The sequence below is a fragment of the Culex quinquefasciatus genome, chromosome 2, assembly GCF_015732765.1.
Source record: "Culex quinquefasciatus strain JHB chromosome 2, VPISU_Cqui_1.0_pri_paternal, whole genome shotgun sequence".
NCBI classification, from domain to species: Eukaryota; Metazoa; Arthropoda; class Insecta; order Diptera; family Culicidae; genus Culex; species Culex quinquefasciatus.
In genome coordinates, this window is record NC_051862.1 from 67844226 (window position 1) to 67863943 (window position 19718).

Here is a 19718-nt window from a genome sequence, read left to right on the forward strand (position 1 = left end):
TCAATCTCTTCGCTACTGCCACAAGTTCTTCGTTGGTGATCAGATGACCTTCGGCGTTGCTACCCCTTCGTCGTTGTACGGTGTAGGAGGCCATGTCGTTGGGCCATGTCTTGGGAAGAGCCCTTCCACAATGACCTTCAGCTTGTCGGGACACGTTTCAGCCACCATCGATGGGCCTCTGATCTTCGCCATCGCGACACGATATGCGCTCCCCAAGGGTTTGCATCAGCGTCTTGGCATAACTCCTTGAAGCAGTTTGTCTTGCTGCATTTGATCGCTTTCTTGAGCGCGGCCTTTGCAGACCGGTACTCCTCTCTGCACTCCTCTCTAGTTGCTTCGGATCTTGCTCTCTGGACTCGTCTTCTGGCGCTGAGGCAACTTGCCCGAAGGGTACCGAGTTCTTCATTCCACCAGTAGGCTGGACGACGACAGTTCCTTGGCTCCAGTCTCCGCGGCATGGTTGTGTCGCATGCTGTCACCAGTTGTGTGTATGTGTGTGTGTATGTGTGTGTGTATGTATGTATGTGACCAACAAACTAGCTCATGTTTCTCGGCACTGGCTGAACCGATTTGACCCGAACCTGTTGCATTCGACTTGGTTTAGGGTCCCATAGATCGAGTTTTATACAGATTGAAGTTTCGATAAGTAGTTCAAAAGTTATGTATAAAAATGTGTTTTCACATATATCCGGATCTCACTTAAATGTATGTAAACTATGTCCGGGTCCATCATCCGACCCATCGTTGGATAGGTTATCAAAAGACCTTTCCAACGAGCCTAAAACATTGAAGATCTGGCAACCCTGTCTCGAGATATGGCCACTTAAGTGATATTGATGTAGTTTTTGGAAGCCGGATCTCACTTAAATGTATGTAAACTCTGTCCGGATCCACCATCCGACCCATCGTTGGTTAGGTTATCAAAAGACCTTTCCAACGAGCCTAAAACATTGAAGATCTGGCAACCCTGACTCGAAATATGGTCCCTTAAGTGATATTGATGTACTTTTTGGAAGCCGGATCTCACTTAAATGTATGTAAACTCTGTCCGGATCCACCATCCAACCCATTGTTGGTTAGTTTATCAAAAGACCTTTCCAACGAGCCTAAAACATTGAAGATCTGGCAACCCTGTCTCGAGATATGGCCACTTAAGTGATATTGATGTAGTTTTTGGAAGCCGGATCTCACTTAAATGTATGTAAACTCTGTCCGGATCCACCATCCTACCCATCGTTGGTTAGGTTATCGAAAGACCTTTCCAACGAGTCTAAAACATTGAAGATCTGGCAACCCTGTCTCGAGATATGGCCACTTAAGTGATATTGATGTAGTTTTTGGAAGCCGGATCTCACTTAAATGTATGTAAACTCTGTCCGGATCCACCATCCGACCCATCGTTGGTTAGGTTATCAAAAGACCTTTCCAACGAGCCTAAAACATTGAAGATCTGGCAACCCTGACTCGAAATATGGTCCCTTAAGTGATATTGATGTACTTTTTGGAAGCCGGATCTCACTTAAATGTATGTAAACTCTGTCCGGATCCACCATCCAACCCATCGTTGGTTAGTTTATCAAAAGACCTTTCCAACGAGCCTAAAACATTGAAGATCTGGCAACCCTGTCTCGAGATATGGCCACTTAAGTGATATTGATGTAGTTTTTGGAAGCCGGATCTCACTTAAATGTATGTAAACTCTGTCCGGATCCACCATCCGACCCATCGTTGGTTAGGTTATCGAAAGACCTTTCCAACGAGTCTAAAACATTGAAGATCTGGCAACCCTGTCTCGAGATATGGCCACTTAAGTGATATTGATGTAGTTTTTGGAAGCCGGATCTCACTTAAATGTATTTAAACTCTGTCCGGATCCACCATCCGACCCATCGTTGGTTAGGTTATCAAAAGACCTTTCCAACGAGTCTAAAACATTGAAGATCTGGCAACCCTGACTCGAAATATGGCCCCTTAAGTGATATTGATGTACTTTTTGGAAGCCGGATCTCACTTAAATGTATGTAAACTCTGTCCGGATCCACCATCCAACCCATCGTTGGTTAGTTTATCAAAAGACCTTTCCAACGAGCCTAAAACATTGAAGATCTAGCAACCCTGTCTCGAGATATGGCCACTTAAGTGATATTGATGTACTTTTTGGAAGCCGGATCTCACTTAAATGTATGTAAACTATGTCCGGATCCATCATCCATTATTCCGGATCTAAAAAATAGATGAAATTTGTGTACAGCCATTGTTGATAATCAGTGAGGAAGGCTCCAACCACATAGGTGGATTAAGTTAGTTTTTTTTTGCATTAAAATGAAAAAAAAAGAGATCAGAAATGGTTTTTAATCGTGTTTATTTACCGTTGTACATAAAAATTTACGTGAGGCTTTAATACCCAATTTTGGTATAATCTTTTTTCAAAAAATATCTTATTTGACTTAAGTTAGTTAACTTAGACTTAATAAACAAGTTTTTTTTAACTGTGTTCAGTGTACCCTTTTATCACCTGATCGAGCCGCGGCTAGCGCGTTCAGTTTCGACTAGGTTGGTACGATCGCGCGTTTGCACCAACCTTATTCAATCGGCTCATAATTTACCTCTCACGCGTTCTCGCGCTCGCTCACCGAGCTCAATTAAGACATAATCGATTAAACAAACAATTGGGAAATGGGCATAACTGGCTCACCTGCTTCTCAATCACGAAGGGTTTTTAGTTTGAGGGAGGTTCTTAAAAAGCAGATTTTTTTTTAAATGTAATAGTTGAATTTGTTTGAAAATTTGACTTTCACAAACAAATCAAAACTAGGTAGAAATTTGTTTTAAAATTTTAGTTTTTAAAAGTTTTTTTTATTTTATGCAAAACCTGCTTAATTTTTTTAAATCTATTTCATTCTTTAATTCTTTCGTTTTTTCTTCAACTTTTATTTTGTTTGTGGAATTAGACTTGATTTAATCAGGTCTCTCAATTTTCATAACACTGTTAACAATTGATTTTTTTGTTTGCTAAGTAAAAAAGTGTAAATCTCGGATGATTTGAATTCAATATCAAATTTGTTTACTGAAATTGTAGAGCATAAAACCCACCCCATTCACCAAATTTGAAAAAAACAAATTGTTATACTTTGGCCTGCCCCTCAGAAATATGGGGGCCAGAGCAAAAGTCAGAAAGGTTTGCGGTGCGGATCATGATGGAAAGAAAGCCCCCTCCTTGCGATTAGTGGGTACGAGTTATGAGCTCGAGCGCTAGTTAGTTTAACTAGTGTGTTGTGGTTGGTTTTGTTCGCGCGCGCGCTTTATGGTGAAAGGAGCATGGCAGAAACATAAACGCTTCGAATCATTTTTCTTGCACTGAGGGAATTTGTAATTTGACTGATCGATGTCTAAGGTTTAGGGAATTTGTGGGTGAGAAGGAGGAGAGGGCAGTAGATCATTTCGTTGGAAATTAACCTTTTTGGATTGGGGTTGGGACAGGTGTCATGGATGGTTGTTAAGCAACTGTCATTATCTAATTGGAAGGTGTGGTTTCTTGGTTGAGTGGTGATTGAGTGATTAATTTGTTTTGTTTATTCAGCATTTGGGTATGGTTTGCAGACATGTTCAAAAAAGCAATCATAGTTGTAGGCTCTACACTAATTACTTAACAGATTGACCAAAAGGAGCCGATAGAAAACGCCTAAAAACACAAGCCACGCGTTAAGTGCGCAAATTGCAGAGGGATCCGTACAGCGAATTTGTGTGGCTGTGTCGCGCTACAGTAGAAGGTTCTACTTTGAGAAAGTTTTTGTCAGAAGAAATCTTGTTTGATGTTAATAAATCAATATTCAAACAAACACCTGGTTTTCCATAAAGGACTCCGGATTTCAAACTAATCTTAAAACAAATCTCATAACAACAAAAACCGAACTGCTAACTCCCCACAGCCGTTCACTATCTCAATCGAATCAATAATTCGACTAATTTTATTGGCACTTTAGTCGCGGTAGTTCAAAAACAAACCCTGTGCAAAGCTTTTACTGCCGTGCCATTTACCAATTCCACCAACTGGGGCCGAGAAAAAAACAAATCAGTGAAAGTCCAGTCCCACCAGGAATGCCTGTTCTTAAGGGGATATGCTTTGAGTGGCTGCCGACAGCAAACTCTCCTGATTTTCACTTTCGCCGTCACTGTTACCTAAAGTACATAAAATAAACTATTTTTCCTCCTGCCCCACGAGGTCCCTGCTTGTTGTGGAATGTCTGTCCGTAATGATAATATTAGAGAGCCTGCAGAAATGTGTGTGTGTGTGTGTGTGTGTGTGTGTGTTTGTGGGGAAAATGAGCGGAAAAATAACAATAAATAGCTTTTGGTGGAGCTGATTGAATGCGGACAGACAGGACAGCCCTGCCCGGAACTCGATTTCCAACGAGTCGTTGGCATGCCACACTAGAAGATTGAGTTTAGAGATGTCTGAAAAAAGAAATGGAAAATGTTTGAGCTATTTACCAAAACAAGTCAAGGCACTTAATAATTCAAATCATAAAAATACATCTTTTGGTGAAATGGTTCTTCGATTTAAACTAGACTAATTTTTTAAACTGTTCTAATACCCATGACCAAATGAGTCCTTGGGCAAAATAACAACTTTCGGTCTTATGACCCAAACTCCAATTTGACATCCCAATTTTCTCTCAAGTACGATCCATTTTCACGTGCGGGGGAGATACCCGAAGGTGCTATTTGGACCACAACTCCTACCTCAAAGATATTTTCAGCAAGCCGCGGTGACTTACCAACTCCAAAACCCCAACCATGACCATAAGTAGCGCGGACATGCGGCCGACCATTGAATCATTGTTGGCGAGACTCCTACTACAGTCAGGGTCTCTGAGAACTGTTACCAAAGTGTCACGCCGGCGCACACGGATTATTTAAATTTGTTATCTAACTTTCGTTTGGCGGGGTTCTACACAATGGTGACTCAAATTTCGCAGCGCACCAGAAGCTGTGTTTCGCTGGTGTTATGTAGTTTTGTAGTCAGTTTTTTCCGGGTTTGTAGGGCAATATTTCACAGCCTGCGGGCGAAGTGAAATTCAATTCCAGATTTTAAATTATGCTGGCACGATTCTCCAGCTACAGTAGGTGAACTTTCACCTGGACAGTTCTTACGAAATTAAATGCTCTGTCCAACCATGTTTTTAAGCTAATTAAGATCGGGATGTGCGCGTACGCACGTCCCGGCTACCAAAAATAACACACACGAGATATCCACTTGAGGGATATTCGCAGAGGTCAACCCGACCCAGAAGTGCAATGGCCGAGCCTCGCCCTGGGGGAACCGCCTTGCTGATCACGGTAACCCCTGTGCCAGGTAAGTATGCCTTCTGGTGGTTTGAAGGAATGTCTTTGATGCTGGGAAACTTGTAAGGTTAGTGAAACTTTTATTTTTAATCTTGAAATTTACCTGTTTTTAATCTTGTAAGCTTGTATCTTGTATGAATCTTTTGTCTAATTGAATTCTTCTTAAATGTATTGAAACCAGTTGTATCAAAATCCTTTTACCTGTCCAATTTTACAGAAAATGTTAACTGTTGTATAGTTCAGAAATACGATTTTTCTTGATTCTTATTTGAATTATCTCTATCTACACTTCTATCAACGAACTATTTTACCTGTTTCAGGTAAAAATCTAATAAGTTTTCAAGCAAATGTCTGTATCGCTACATCACCACGTTCCCAAACATCAAATACATCTCCTCAAACCACCAGACGGCATACTTACCTGGCACAGGGGTTACCGTGATCAGCAAGGCGGTTCCCCCAGGGCGAGGCTCGGCCATTGCACTTCTGGGTCGGGTTGACCCCTGCGAATATCCCTCATGTGGATATCTCGTGTGTGTAATTTTTGGTAGCCGGGACGTGCGTACGCGCACATCCCGATCTTAATTAGCTTAAAAAGTTGGTTGGACAGAGCATTTCAAATTGTAGATGTAGATATCTCCCTTCCAAAACTAACCAAAAGTTGGAATTTATAACTTTGTGTTATGAAAAGTTATAATGGTATGGGTTGTTTTTTCAACTTTTAAAAGAAAGCTGATAGAACAAAAAAAATGTATGGCCTTTTTTGTAGACTGGTAATAATACAATATAAAGCCTTGTGTTCACGCGTTGTATTAGAATATTTGTTTCCAATCCTTTTAGGACCACCACGCGATCCACACTTTTTGTGTTATCTGTTTTCTCGTTCTACCGCGTAGATAAGATCAGTGCGCTGTACTCCGCGACTGATAGTAGCCGAAGATGAGAAGATCGACAGTTCAACTTGAGCTGCTCGTACCGGTCTCTAGCTGTGCTAGGCAGGGTTACCAGATCAAAATTCGAAAAATCTGGCAAAGTATCGATTATAAATCTGGAAAAATCTGGCAGACGAAAATCTAACAATTCTGAATGATGAAGGAGAGGGAGGATATGAATTAATTCAAAAGTTTGTAGAATTCAGATGTTTTATCTGGTTTAGTGTCCTCAAAGTTGTTGAATTAACATTTTATTAAAGAAAGTCACACTCTAATTTGTTTAGTTTTTAAATAAATTCGTCAATTTTAATCAAAAAATTGTTCAAAATGGTCATAAAGTGAAAAATCTGGCAAAGTCTGTCAATATCTGGCACAGAGAAGGGTGAATCTTTATTCTGGCTGACACTTGAAAAATCTGGCATTCCCAGATTTATCTGGCAACCTGGCAACCCTGGTGCTAGGAAGGGTAGAACAGGCAGTCTGCAATAAACCGCGATCGCGAGCACTTTGAAATAAAGCGACAACTTTGTTTAATTCGAGTCAAATAAAGTGTGATTTTTGATCCTCTACCGCGAGTGTTTGAATTTGATTAAATTCCGCCGATCAGTACCACAAGACGTTTAATTATGTACGTAACACCTTGTTTATGTTTTTAGGTTCAGATATTTTCCTTTAACATTAAAACGATTGCATTGACTCTTTTCTTATAAGAGCAATTCTCTGAGTTTTCGGTCATTCGATTTTTTTTGTATTTTTTAATCCGGCTCAAACTTTTTTGGTGCCTTCGGTATGCCCAAAGAAGCCATTTTGCATCATTAGTTTGTCCATATAATTTTCCATACAAATTTGGCAGCTGTCCATATAAAAATGATATGTGAAAATTCAAAAATCTGTATCTTTTGAAAGAATTTTTTGATCGATTTGGTGTCTTCGGCAAAGTTGTAGGTATGGATACAGACTACACTGAAAAAAAATGATACACGGTAAAAAAAAATTTGGTGATTTTTTATTTAACTTTTTATCACTAAAACTTGATTTGCAAAAAAACACTATTTTTAATTTTTTTTATTTTTTGATATGTTTTAGAGGACATAAAATGCAAACTTTTCAGAAATTTCCAGAATGGGCAAAAATCTTTGACCGAGTTATGATTTTTGAATCAATACAGATTTTTCAAAAAATCGAAATATCGGTCGCAAAAATTTTTCAACTTCATTTTTCGATGTAAAATCAAATTTGCAATCAAAAAGTACTTTAGTGAAATTTTGATAAAGTGCACCGTTTTCAAGTTATAGCCATTTTTAGGTAACTTTTTTGAAAATAGTCGCAGTTTTTCATTTTTTTAAATTAGTGCCCATGTTTGCCCACCTTTGAAAAAAATATTTTTGAAAAGCTGAGAAAATTCTCTACATTTTGCTTTATTGAACTTTGTTGATGCGACCCATAGTTGCTGAGATATTGCTATGCAAAGGCTAAAAAACAGAAAAATTGATGTTTTCTAAGTCTCACCCAAAAAATCCACCATTTTCTAATGTCGATATCTCAGCATCTATAGGTCCGATTTACAATGTTAAAACATGAAACATTCGTGAAATTTTCCGATCTTTTCGAAAAAAATATTTTCAAAAATTTAAAATCAAGACTAACATTTCAAATGGGCGAAATATTGAATGTTTGGCCCGTTTAAAATGTTAGTCTTGATTTTAAATTTTTGAAAATATTTTTTTCGAAAAGATCGGAAAATTTCACGAATGTTTCATGTTTTAACATTGTAAATCGGAGCTATAGTTGCTGAGATATCGACATTAGAAAATGGTGGGTTGTTTGGGTAAGACTTAGAAAACATCAATTTTCCTGTTTTTTAACCTTTGCATGGCAATATCTCAGGAACTATGGGTTGTATCAACAAAGTCCAATAAAGCAAAATATAGAGAATTTTCTCAGCTTTTCAAAATATTTTTCAAAGGTGGGCAAACATGGGCACTAATTTAAAAATGAAAACTGCGACTATTTTCAAAAAGTTACCTAAACATGGTTATAACTTGAAAACGGTGCACTTTATCAAAAATTCACTAAAGTACTTTTGATTGCAAATTCGATTTTACATCGAAAAATGAAGTTGAAAAATTTTGCGACGATATTTCGATTTTTGAAAAATCTGTATTGATTCAAAAATCATAACTCGGTCAAAGATTTTGCCCATTCTGAAATTTCTGAAAAGTTGGCATTTTATGTCCTCTAAAACATATCAAAAAATAAAAAAAATTAAAAATAGTGTTTTTTTGCAAATCAAGTTTTAGTGACAAAAAGTTAAATAAAAAATCACCAAATTTTTTTTTACCGTGTATCATTTTTTTCAGTGTAGACCATATCCATACCTACAACTTTGCCCAAGACACCAACTCGATCAAAAAATTCCTTCAAAAGATACAGATTTTTGAATTTTCACATATCATTTTTGTATGGACAGCTGCCAAATTTGTATGGAAAATTATATGGACAAACTAATGATGCAAAATGGCTTCTTTGGACATACCGAAGGCACCAAAAAAGTTTCAGCCAGATTAAAAAATACAAAAATTAAAATTAAAGAAAAAAGACCGATTCCGTAGAGAACTGCTCATAAGACAGATAGAGGATTTCTGATTTGTCGATTTGTGAAATATGAAAGAATTTTTATTATAAATTTTGCAAAGTGATTTGTTGTGTTTTCAAATGGAGGTAAATCGACTGTATTGTATATCTTTGGAAATCTGGATCATTTCTGTCAAGGTGAAATTAAAATTCAAACCGTTTTTTGACACAAGCTTAAAGCGTTTTGTTTATGAAAATTGTATTCAAATCAATAAAAAAATGATTTGCTAAATGGTTAATGTTTTAATGCCGAGCAAAGTTTTTTGAGGGACATTTTGTTAATTGATTGTTTTTCCTGATTAGGCTGTTATAAATTTTATTTAATATTTGAATGAAACTTAAGTGCAATCAGTTGAAATTAATTTGAAATGCATTCTCCTGCATTTAGAATCATTTTTAGTATGTTTGGATTTTTTAAAATAATTTTTATGTTTTTTTTTTAATTTTCAGTGTTTATCATCGCAAAAAGTTTTTTTTTGCCATTTTTTTTTGTTTTCGTCAAATTTTACATACTTTGAAAACTAATGATTGCAAAACAACTGAACTAGTGTTAAATGCACACTTTTTCCATGCAAATGTAGAAACTAATGCTTGTTATTTCAATATTCATATTTTGTTTGCCCCCCTCGACTCCGACCGGAGCCGAGGGACAAAAACTTTGAAAAATATTTGCATTGGCCTTAAAAACATCGTTTACTAGTATTACTATTGCATTTAATTTCAGAAATGTTTTGGAACAAAACTTTAAATGTATTTATTAAACTTCAAGCAAATTTGATAAAACCGCTTACTTAGCAGTTAACATTTGCAGGTACAAAATTGGCTCAAAAATAATAATAATTGCCAAAATCAGCAGTGAACAACTAGCAAATTTCCTTCAACTGTGAAAGTATTGGCTTCGCACAGCGTAGAGCATGACTCGGACCGTAGTCCCAGGGTCGGCAAGCTACTGGGTGATTCAAGGGAGACGGTGAACAAACAGAAAACACTACGAATTTCAACTTCAAAAACAGCACTTTATTGCGGAATGGTGTGAGTGTGGGTGTGGGGGTGTTTTGTGTGGGTAGTTCAGGGGCAACCTTACCATGCAGCTCAGCTGGATCTCGCCGGATGTTCGCCGGCAGAGGAGCTTCGGCGCTACCACTCTGCGGCTTCGTTCCGTCCCACGGTTGGGGGTTCTTGGCTTGCTGGCTTCGGCGATGGCGGTTGTTCCCCAGCTGCGATCTCCGGTCTTCGTCGCCGGACGCAGCTTCGTACTGCGGCCTTCGGGCCGTCTTCGGCTTCGGCTTCCGTGCCGGATGTGGATGGACGACCAGCAGGCGTTGCTGGCTTCGTAACGGGCAGGTGTCTTCTCTCCTTGTCGAATCGGCAAGCCCCGGAGTCCACCGATTTGGGCTCGCCGAGAGAGGCCCTCCTTAGCGTTTAAGGCCAGCGGCCTGAGGGTAGTCGTCCTTGGCGTTAATGGCGCGGGAGGCGCCAGACGACGGGGGTGGTCCTGTTACGGTTAGACGTGGGCAACTGCCATACTGGACTTACGATGCCCAGGCCGACCAAACCGAGACGGACGCGCGCTCGCGGAACCTCCGGGTCCCGCCTTGTGTGCGGCAATTGACGACCAACACACCGAGGAGCACGTCTTGTCCACTCGGACACCTGATTGGAAGAGGCCGATTTTTCCCCAAAATCGGCTCCTTGTTGGTTTTCCCGAGTCCATTTTCCCACCAATTTCCTTATGTCATCTGGACGTTTACATAATCCCCACCCTGCCACCAAATTCTACAGCTGGCTACTTAAAAATGATACTTAAATATTCTAGAATTTGTATCATGAAAACGGAACTGTTGATGGATTTGGTATCTTGGATAAAGTTGTACATATAAACAAAGCTATAAACTTTGAAAAATATTTGCTGCCTAATTTCTGAAAAAATAGAACAAAACAGTCGAAAAAAATATTCACTTCATTTTTACATGCAAAATCTGACTTGAAATCAAAAAGTACTGACAGTGATAAATAGTGATAAATACGCCGTGATTTGTGTAAGTGTTTATGGTACCAAGAGCATCAGAATAGTTGAGATGGAACAAAAAAGTTAATTCCATTTTAGATTGTTTGTGAAATGATTAGTTGTTTTTTGAAATGTTATGTAAACAAATGTTCTGAGACATATATAAACTCAACCAAACCATCAAAATTGGACAATAAACGAACATTTTATTCGACACCGTGAATCACTAAATTTGTCACCCTACACAAATTTTGCTCAAATGTTCTTGTTTGCCAAACACATTAGTCCACCCTTTATGCCGTAGTCATCAAACCAGCTCTAGCTCTGCCCTTACATTAGCATCAAACTCGCCATAATATTATCGCCAAAGGGCGTGACGCGTGGTTTGGCCACTTCACCTTTTGGGACGGGTTTTTTTTTCATTTATTAATTTTTACGATCGATCGTAGGAAAATTGCCAATATTCCACATGAGGGATTCGGCCATAAAAGTTCCAACCCTTCTCCCCGCGCGCAACCCTAAGCTCAGGGCAGGGCAGCTTGATTTATGACCATCTCGATCGGCGCGCGCGAAACTAGGCAGACCGACCGACAATCAAAGCTGATGTTTGAGGAGAATGAATTCTTCGAAATCGCGCAATAGTGACGAATTGTTTGTGCCCGAGCGTCGTGTCTCAACGGTAAACCCGTGAAGGCCAGCGCTGATCAGTTGATCGTATCTGAGAAATGGCTGTATTGAAGTGATACTATGAGCCGTAATGGTGATCTCCGGACGCTGATAAGGGGAGTCAGAATGAAACACTCTCGTGAAGAGAGCGCCGGCTCATGAATGAAACTACGCCGTGTGGTCAGCTTATGAATAGGGATCTAATGAATGAAATAATAATTCTTACTCTACGCTAAGATAAGCATCGAGTTTGGGGCTCGAACAAGTGCAACAGCTGGTTTGGAGTGATGGTAACAAGGGGGAATTTAATTAAGGAAGCAATACCTCGATGGGTGCCAAAGATCGTGCCGAGATGACCATCGGTAGGTGTGAAGTCATAGCACCAAAGGTGTGCAGGTCGTAGATCTATGTGGCAACAGGTTGGTGCAGCGTGATAAGGCACACCTTTGAACTTAAAGTGGTTATAGGTTGTGACAGGTGGGTTTGAACTCTGGTAGGTGATGCAGGAAGTGCTCAAATGATGTTCAATATTTGATTTGGACTTTCAACTTGATTTTATGAAGATCCTCATGCAAACAAATTTACTTAACTTTAAATTCTGTCTAGACTTTAAACTCTAGTTATTACCTCCATCACCTTACATTTCAAAATCACCACCGTAGGCCATCTAGACACATGCTATTAAACTCCAGCCCTAAGCAAACAGCGGCACGTTAGTTTCAATTATCTGCATTACTGGGCAATTAATGTAAACCAATATAATTTCTCAAAAAAAGTAAGCAAAAAAAAATCTCCTTCAATCGCTCAACAGTAGTGATTGCTGCCATTTCCAATTACACCTCGCCGTCCATCATCGTTGGGGAGGTTCACACACACGTAGCTACAGCACACATCCCCCTCAGGTAGAAAGCCCCCCTAGAGGGCACTCGTGACCAAAGTGACCGCCTTCTGAAGGTGTTATGCTACACAGCAAAAAGTCCGATGGTAAAATCGCATGCAAAAGCATGCACATCACCTTCGTCAAAATAAACACTTAATATTACACACTGCATGTACATTTTTTGCAAACACAAAAAAAAAAGTTGCAACCGACGGGATTCAAACCCAGCACCAACAGTAAGGACTGGCGCCTTAGCCCGCTCGGCCATCAGACCGATGAATAGCTGTAAGGATAAACGCATATATGAGCCTGACATTTCGGTCAAGTAGGTTTCCCATACTGATGGGCTACATATTTCAGGGTGTAAAAACACATAAGATTGCATAAAATAATGCAATATTTATTTTACACCCAGGCCTTTTACACGCAGCTGGATTACTACTTTTTTAGCTGTGTAGAGCCGGCCCTGCACCTGAGAAAGTGTTCAGCATAAAATAAAACGAAAATGATTAGAATCAGCCAGTGTGGTCTATTAAGCACTTAATGCTGATTGATTCGAGCCGAGGCAAATTATGTTTGCGAAATATTTTATACTGACCGGTCCGGACCGCCGAAGAGAGTTTACATAACCGCATCGTTGTCTGATGTTGGCCGGTCCGGAGGCGCCCCCACGTGTGCAATCCGGATTGGAGTAATTGGAGTGACTGGCGAAGGGTGAAAACTGTGGGAACGTGTGGGTGGGAAGGTGGAAGAGTGGGTTTAATTCGCGTTCAATCGAGCTGATAAAGCCCGTACGACAGATTTTAATTTCATGGGCGAAATTGGAAAATATTCTGTAGGTGTTGCAAGATTAAACTGATCATAGGTTTATGTACAAAACCTACCGGAGAGAAATTCAAATATTTTGCATTCTCAGAATAGTTATTTTGCTGCTAAAAGTTGTGGTGTTCAAAAAATTGCGTGTTCAGATGGATTAGGGAGACAATCCAATTTTTGTTGATTGGAAAATGTAAACTGTAAAATAGTTGTAGTGGAAATAGACGGAAAAGAAAATGTGAAGACAGTGTCAAGATTAGTTTTTTTTTGTGAAAAAGCACGACGAACTCTGCCCCAAGCCATGGATGAAGAAGATTATTATTGCAAATCAATGCACCTAAAATGTTGCTTGGTCGGAAGGACGCTTAGAGGGTCCTTTTCAAATATCCGTGACCTAGAAAATATTTTGCCTAGGGATTTTTATGTTCTACAAAGTTGTAGAGCAGACAATTACAAAAAAAAAATGATATATAGACATACGGAATTTGCTTATAAACATCACGAGTAATCGCGATTTTACGAAAAAAAGTTTTGAAAAAGTTACTTTTTGCGATTCTCTTTGTTTCGTTGTCCGTGTCTGTCGCGGGTGACCATGAACGGCCATAATTAACGACAACCAACCTTTTCAAAACTTTTTTTTCGTAAAATCGCAATAACTCGTAACTTTTATAAGCAAACCCCTTATGTCTGTATATTTAAATTATTGGAATTGTCTGCTCTACAACTTTGTAGAACATTGTTACACTCTAAAAAATAACCTTGCAAAGTTAGAAAAAACACGAAATTTTAAAATGAATATTTTTGTTTTAAGGGTGCACAGCAACGAAGGAAGTTGTTGTCTTCTTATTCCAAAATTGTCAAACTTACGGACCCAATCCTGCAATAACGGGATTGTAAAATTAATCAAGCTTTGTTGTAAATAACTTTGTGGACAGAACTTTAGGGGATGAATAAAAAAACATTTCGATAGTATTTGTAGGGGTCTAGCTCATTTCCCCGAATGACATTTCCCCGAATGCCATTTCCCCGAAAATCATTTCCCCTAATTGGCCACATCCCCGAATACCACTTCCCCTAATCAGCCACATCCCCGAATGCCATATCCCCGAATATCATTTCCCCTAATCGGCTATATCCCCGAATGCCATTTCCCCTAATCGGCCATTTCCCCGAATGCCATTTCCCCGAAGTAACACTTACGCAAATTGCCGTTTATTTAAATTTAAATTTTCCAGAATTTTCATATCCCCCAATCATCATTTTCGCTAAAGCCTTTTTCCATGAATAACAGTTATTTTCTTTGGAGATCGAAGCAAGCCGTGCGCGCGTGTTGACGTTTGTAAATTTCACTCTACGTTTTTTTTCTCGTATTTAAAAAAATCGGTGAATTTTCTTCCAAAAATTTACATAATGGTGATATCCGGTGGAAAAGTTGGTGGTCAAGGAAAAGCGGTCAGGGGGAAGTGATTTCCAGCGAAAAAATAGAAGTACAACATTCTTGATTTTCCAAAAAAAAATATGGTGTCAGCTCGAGCCTGTTGCAGAAATCAAAGCTGATTCCCGGATTCCAACGGGAGAAATCTTCACGGTCAGGATTTTCCAGCAGCAGCAACTTATCAGCAGATGGCGATCTTCAACCGGTACACTACACTTCCGGACAAAGGGAAGACCAATTGGCAACGTCATCAATCACAGCTACAAATCGTGATACGGTTGGCTGTTTCAAGTTTATCGATGGAGGTTCAGCGGTTCGCAAGTTTAACAACAAAACGGGTAACTCCAGAAATTCAAATGAAGCTGGTCTTGAAGATATCATTATTCGGTGAGCACGTTCCTTTTATAAAACAAAAAAACCCTCTCACTAATATTCTAACATTCGCTCACACCAATTAAGACATCCATTCAAAACAAACTTATATATAAAACATCTGCTTACTAAATACGCGCTGATTTCTTGTCCACAGATAAGAAATCGGAAGTTCTGAATAACGTTTGTATCTGATTGATGCAAACGTTCTTTAGAGCGGGGCTTGTCGGTTCAAGCTGAGGTACCTCGCGTACGGCTAGCCTACGTAGAAATGGGTCACCGAAGCTCGGCAGAGCTAACACCCACCAAATGCCTATGCGAGTTATTTGCATGTATAGCATGGAAATCGAAAATATATGGAAACAATTCAATTTGTAAGAAGCGACCGCGTGGTCCCGTTTGGTTGGTTGCACACACACACACATAACAGTTATTTTCTTTCTCAATTTTACCGAACAACTAGCTTTTTCGGGTATGCTGTTGATCAAATGTTGTAAATTGGGTAGTAAAGCCCTTTGTCATTTTTTATGAACAAGAACCCATTAAGAAACCATTTCTGAAAACTTTTTTTTTCATTTTTATGCAAAAAAAAAAAAGATATTGACAAGACAACATTTTTTCGATGGATCAACTATGGTCCCCTTGGAACGAGCTATCAAGTAGAAGCTTTTCTGCCAAGAAGGGCCGTGAAGTGAATTTTTAAAAATTGAATCAAAAATCCATTTTAAAATCCTTTGCGGTCGTTCAAAGGGTCATTGTACTTAGAAAAATAAGCTTTATCGTTGTGAACAATAATATCACAAATTTAAGCTTAATTTTAGGACCCAATCACAGTCCAGACTCGATTATCCAAAGCCTCGATTATCCGAAGGTTTGTATGGGACTTCGGATAATCGAATCACGAACAATTTATTTTTCTTTTTTTTCTTTTCCTTGTTTTAAACATCAAATTTGAATTCTGCAACCCCATTTTAGTCAAATTTGAATAGTTGATTGCCTATTAAATAATAACATGCATTTTTTCAATATTTCACCACCGCCATCTTGGATTTAAAAGTTTTAAATCACTTTAACGTAGTTTAGGGGTCATACTTAAGCTCGACAATAAAAAATTAGGCATCGAAATTTTTTTTTCGTGATTCGATTTTCCGAAGTGAAATTTTTCCGAGGCCTTCGGATATTCGATACTTTTTTTTGTTCAATTAACATTTGTATTCAACTGCATAATTAGATGTTGTTTTTGAGAAATTTGCAAGGAAATTTGTCTTTTTTCTAATTTTGTTGAAAAACCCAAAAATCGAACAAATAGGTACATAAGGCTGGTACAAATTTTATTTAAAGTTTTTGTTGATTATACTTTTCGCCAAATCCCAAACCAGAAATGTGAATAAAATGATCAGTGTAAACGGGGTTCTGTACTACGAAAATCGCACGGTATGTTTTTTTGAATCATAAAAAATAACAAAACTTCTATTGCATTATTATTATCATGTCTATAAGAAAAATGTATTTGTTTCGAGAATATATAAAAAAAAGTCTGTAGCAATAATCATTGTATTTGAATGAATAGTACCAAACCTTTCAACTCCCCTTCCTCCCTAAAATGCTACGTCTGTTCTGAATGAAGCCAAAAAGAAAGTTGATCATTCAGAGCCAATACGAACCTTTCAAGAAATATTATATGTAGTTTGATGTGATAAAAATTGCCATCATTTTTTTTCTTATAAAATGCTATTTCCCCGAGCGCGCGCGCTCCTGGGCACCGAGCATTTCCGCTTGACTGCGTTCGGGGAAATGGCATTCAGGGAAATGACTATTCAGGGATATGACTAATCGGGTAAGTGGCATTCGGGATTGTGGCCCATTCGGGAAAATGGCATTCGGGGATGTGGACGATTAGGGGAAATGGGAAATTCGGGTAAATGGAATTCGGGGAAATGACTATTAGTGGAAGTGTCTTTTCGGGGAAGTGGCATTCGGGGAAATGTCCCTTCGGTAATATGGGTTTCGGGGAAATGTCATAGATTCTATTTGTAGTTGTGAAGATACTAAAATGTCTGTAACAAAAATCTGGGTGTCATAGCTCTGGTTGATGTGCACCGTTAAATGATAGAATGACCCTTCTGGGTCAATGTGGATTTGAAAAGTACATTAAATTTCCCTTATGGGAAATTTAATGTACTTTATTTTATAAAAACGGAAAATGGGAGAATTTTTAATACTTTTTTAGTGTTTTTTCGATGAAAAATACGTTTTTTCGGAATTCTGAGTACGCCATCAAATCGGGCGTCTAATTTTACATAATAGTCCCTTTGACAACAAATTTCATCATATTAAAACTGACAAAAAAGTGTTTGGGCGTAATCTAATCACAAGACTTTCCAGCATGCTTTCATCGGTCTGGCTGCGTTTATGTTGGATTAGAGATTAGATTAGATTTGAGATTATTAAAATGTAGCTGAATCTCGAAGCCGTTGCATCGTATCCAAAAGTTGTCAAAGACAAACTTGTAGGAAATTTAACAGGTTTTTTTTAACACTGGAACGCACAACGCATGCCCAACTTACACGGACGCCCAAGCCTCCCAAAAAAGTTGGAACGGTAACTTCAACTCGCTGGTTCTTGGGCATAACTCAACCAACCGGGACGATTCTTGTTGCCAGTAATTTGTAAGAATGTCCGGATGATCCTAAAATTTTGCAAAACCTAATTTGAACAAATCTGTAATTTCTGCCACACGCCACTTCTATGAATTTTTAAAGATCAAATTAAAAGGTTGGCCCACGTTTTTTTTCCTATGATTTTTTGAGGAAATAGCTTAAGATGTTGCTGGTATGCCTCTCTTATGAAAATACAAAAATCATTCATCAAAATTTAATTAAATTCCCATAAAATGACATCTAGAGTTTTTTTTGATTAGGTCCTATAAACATATAAAAGACAATAGTTTATTGGTCCTTTTCAAAAAAAAACTCTGGACATGTCTCCCGATTTTTCTCAGTGGAGCAAGGGAAAAAATTGAAAAATCCAGAAAAATGAAAGGGGTCGTACCACCCAACCATCACGATATACCGAAAAATGGACCTCGGATACCTTATCAGAGACCAAAATTACGATTAAGAAGGGTCGAAGCAAGAGCAGAGTGAGTTGGCGGAAAATGATCTAAAATTTAAAAATAACTGAACATATGATGGTCTGGATTACAGTGCCATCCCGGTCAAAAATGACTGAAGCATGAAAAAAATCCGTTGATTTTTGACAAGCAGAAATGTTTGGAAAATTCGTGTTGCCAAAAACGGGATGACACTGTATATCAAGCAAAACAATTTAAATGGGCCAATGCTATTTTGTAAACAAAGAACTGACGTGAGTAGGATAGACTCTTTGTTTACAAACTCGCAATTGCCCATTTACATTGTTTTGCTTGGTGTGAAGAAATGATTCCAATACTGAAAAGTTAGAACGGAAATAGACACAAATTTGATTTGATTTGATTTTGATTTGATTTGATGGGATAACCAACAGGGCCACAAGGATGACCTATGTAGCGGTTGCCTAGAATTACAGTGGCTCAGACTTAAGAACGGAAATAGACACAAATGAACAAAAAAAAAAAAAACGGCTTGAACAAACTTTGCAGGAATTTTCCTTCAATGGATTTATATATGGACTCCTCAAACGTATTTCTATCTCATATCCTTTCAACTAAGTGACCAACCACGGAGCCCTCAATTACAGCCATTGTACACACTAATCTGACACAGTCAATATTTTTACACCGCCGATCGCCACCTTGCCATCGCAAAAGCCTCGCTTGATGTCGACCGCCACACGCTCGTGCAGCAGATCAAATCCCGGTGATGTGATCTTTCTCGCACTTTTGATCGAATTACTATAATTACCATTGTACCGGCCGCCAGTCCCGTCACTCCGGGATATCCCGGTAAAAGCTCAACCACCCACCCACAACCCCCTCTAACGCGAATCAAACCAAAAACGTGCTCCCACATGTCGAGCTGTGAAAGCGCGCTCTCCCGCGGATCTTGCCGGGGTCGAAAATTGAAATCTGTTTACAAAACGTGAGAAATTGATAGTTTCGCCCTGTTTGATTATGCACTGTGCCGCGCGGCCTGGTGATCCAATAACCGACTGCCGTTGGTGGACCATACGGTGGGCTGGTGGCTGATTGGCCCCTTTTAGGATGAAGTACCTCTTCGTCATGGTGTCCCGGCGCTCGAGAGACCACCAAAACATTGAACCGCAAAGCCCCGATCGAACGAGATCGATCAAGCGCACCTCGCGGTGACTGAGTGTAAATTATGTAAAGAGACCCTCAGTGTGCCCCCGTCTTGTCTGGTGTACCAATGTATAGAAGGAATATTAAATTTTATGAACAACCTGAATCTGGTGGGTCTGTGGATTACGCGAGTACTACGGGCTCCACGTACGAACTGATTTGATCTTAATTCTTCGCCGCGTACACTTGGTAGGTATCATTTCTCTATAAAGTAAAAGACATCCAATCAAATCTCGTTTAGTGCAGTAAGGTTAGGGTGGTACTGCAGAGAAAGTACCCAGTCCATAACCATTCCAGTCAATAACGGCGCCATCCTTGTTCAAGTGCAGTAC

At 39.0% G+C, this 19718-nt stretch overlaps 1 protein-coding gene and 2 non-coding genes across 3 annotated transcripts in view; 1 reads left to right on the forward strand and 2 right to left on the reverse strand.

Annotated features, from left to right (window-relative positions):
* The window catches only part of LOC6044353, a 42236-nt gene that overhangs the window by 8954 nt on the left and 13564 nt on the right, over window positions 1-19718 (reverse strand). Inside the window, exon 4 of the mRNA XM_038250411.1 lies at window positions 9997-10268. Coding sequence (XP_038106339.1) covers window positions 9997-10268 — 272 coding nt within the window. The remainder of the gene's footprint in view (window positions 1-9996; window positions 10269-19718) is intronic.
* Window positions 5199-5364, reverse strand: LOC119768182. The gene has a single exon (XR_005277994.1). It is a non-coding gene; the product is annotated as a U1 spliceosomal RNA (small nuclear RNA).
* Window positions 5760-5925, forward strand: LOC119768179. Its single transcript, XR_005277991.1, has one exon. It is a non-coding gene; the product is annotated as a U1 spliceosomal RNA (small nuclear RNA).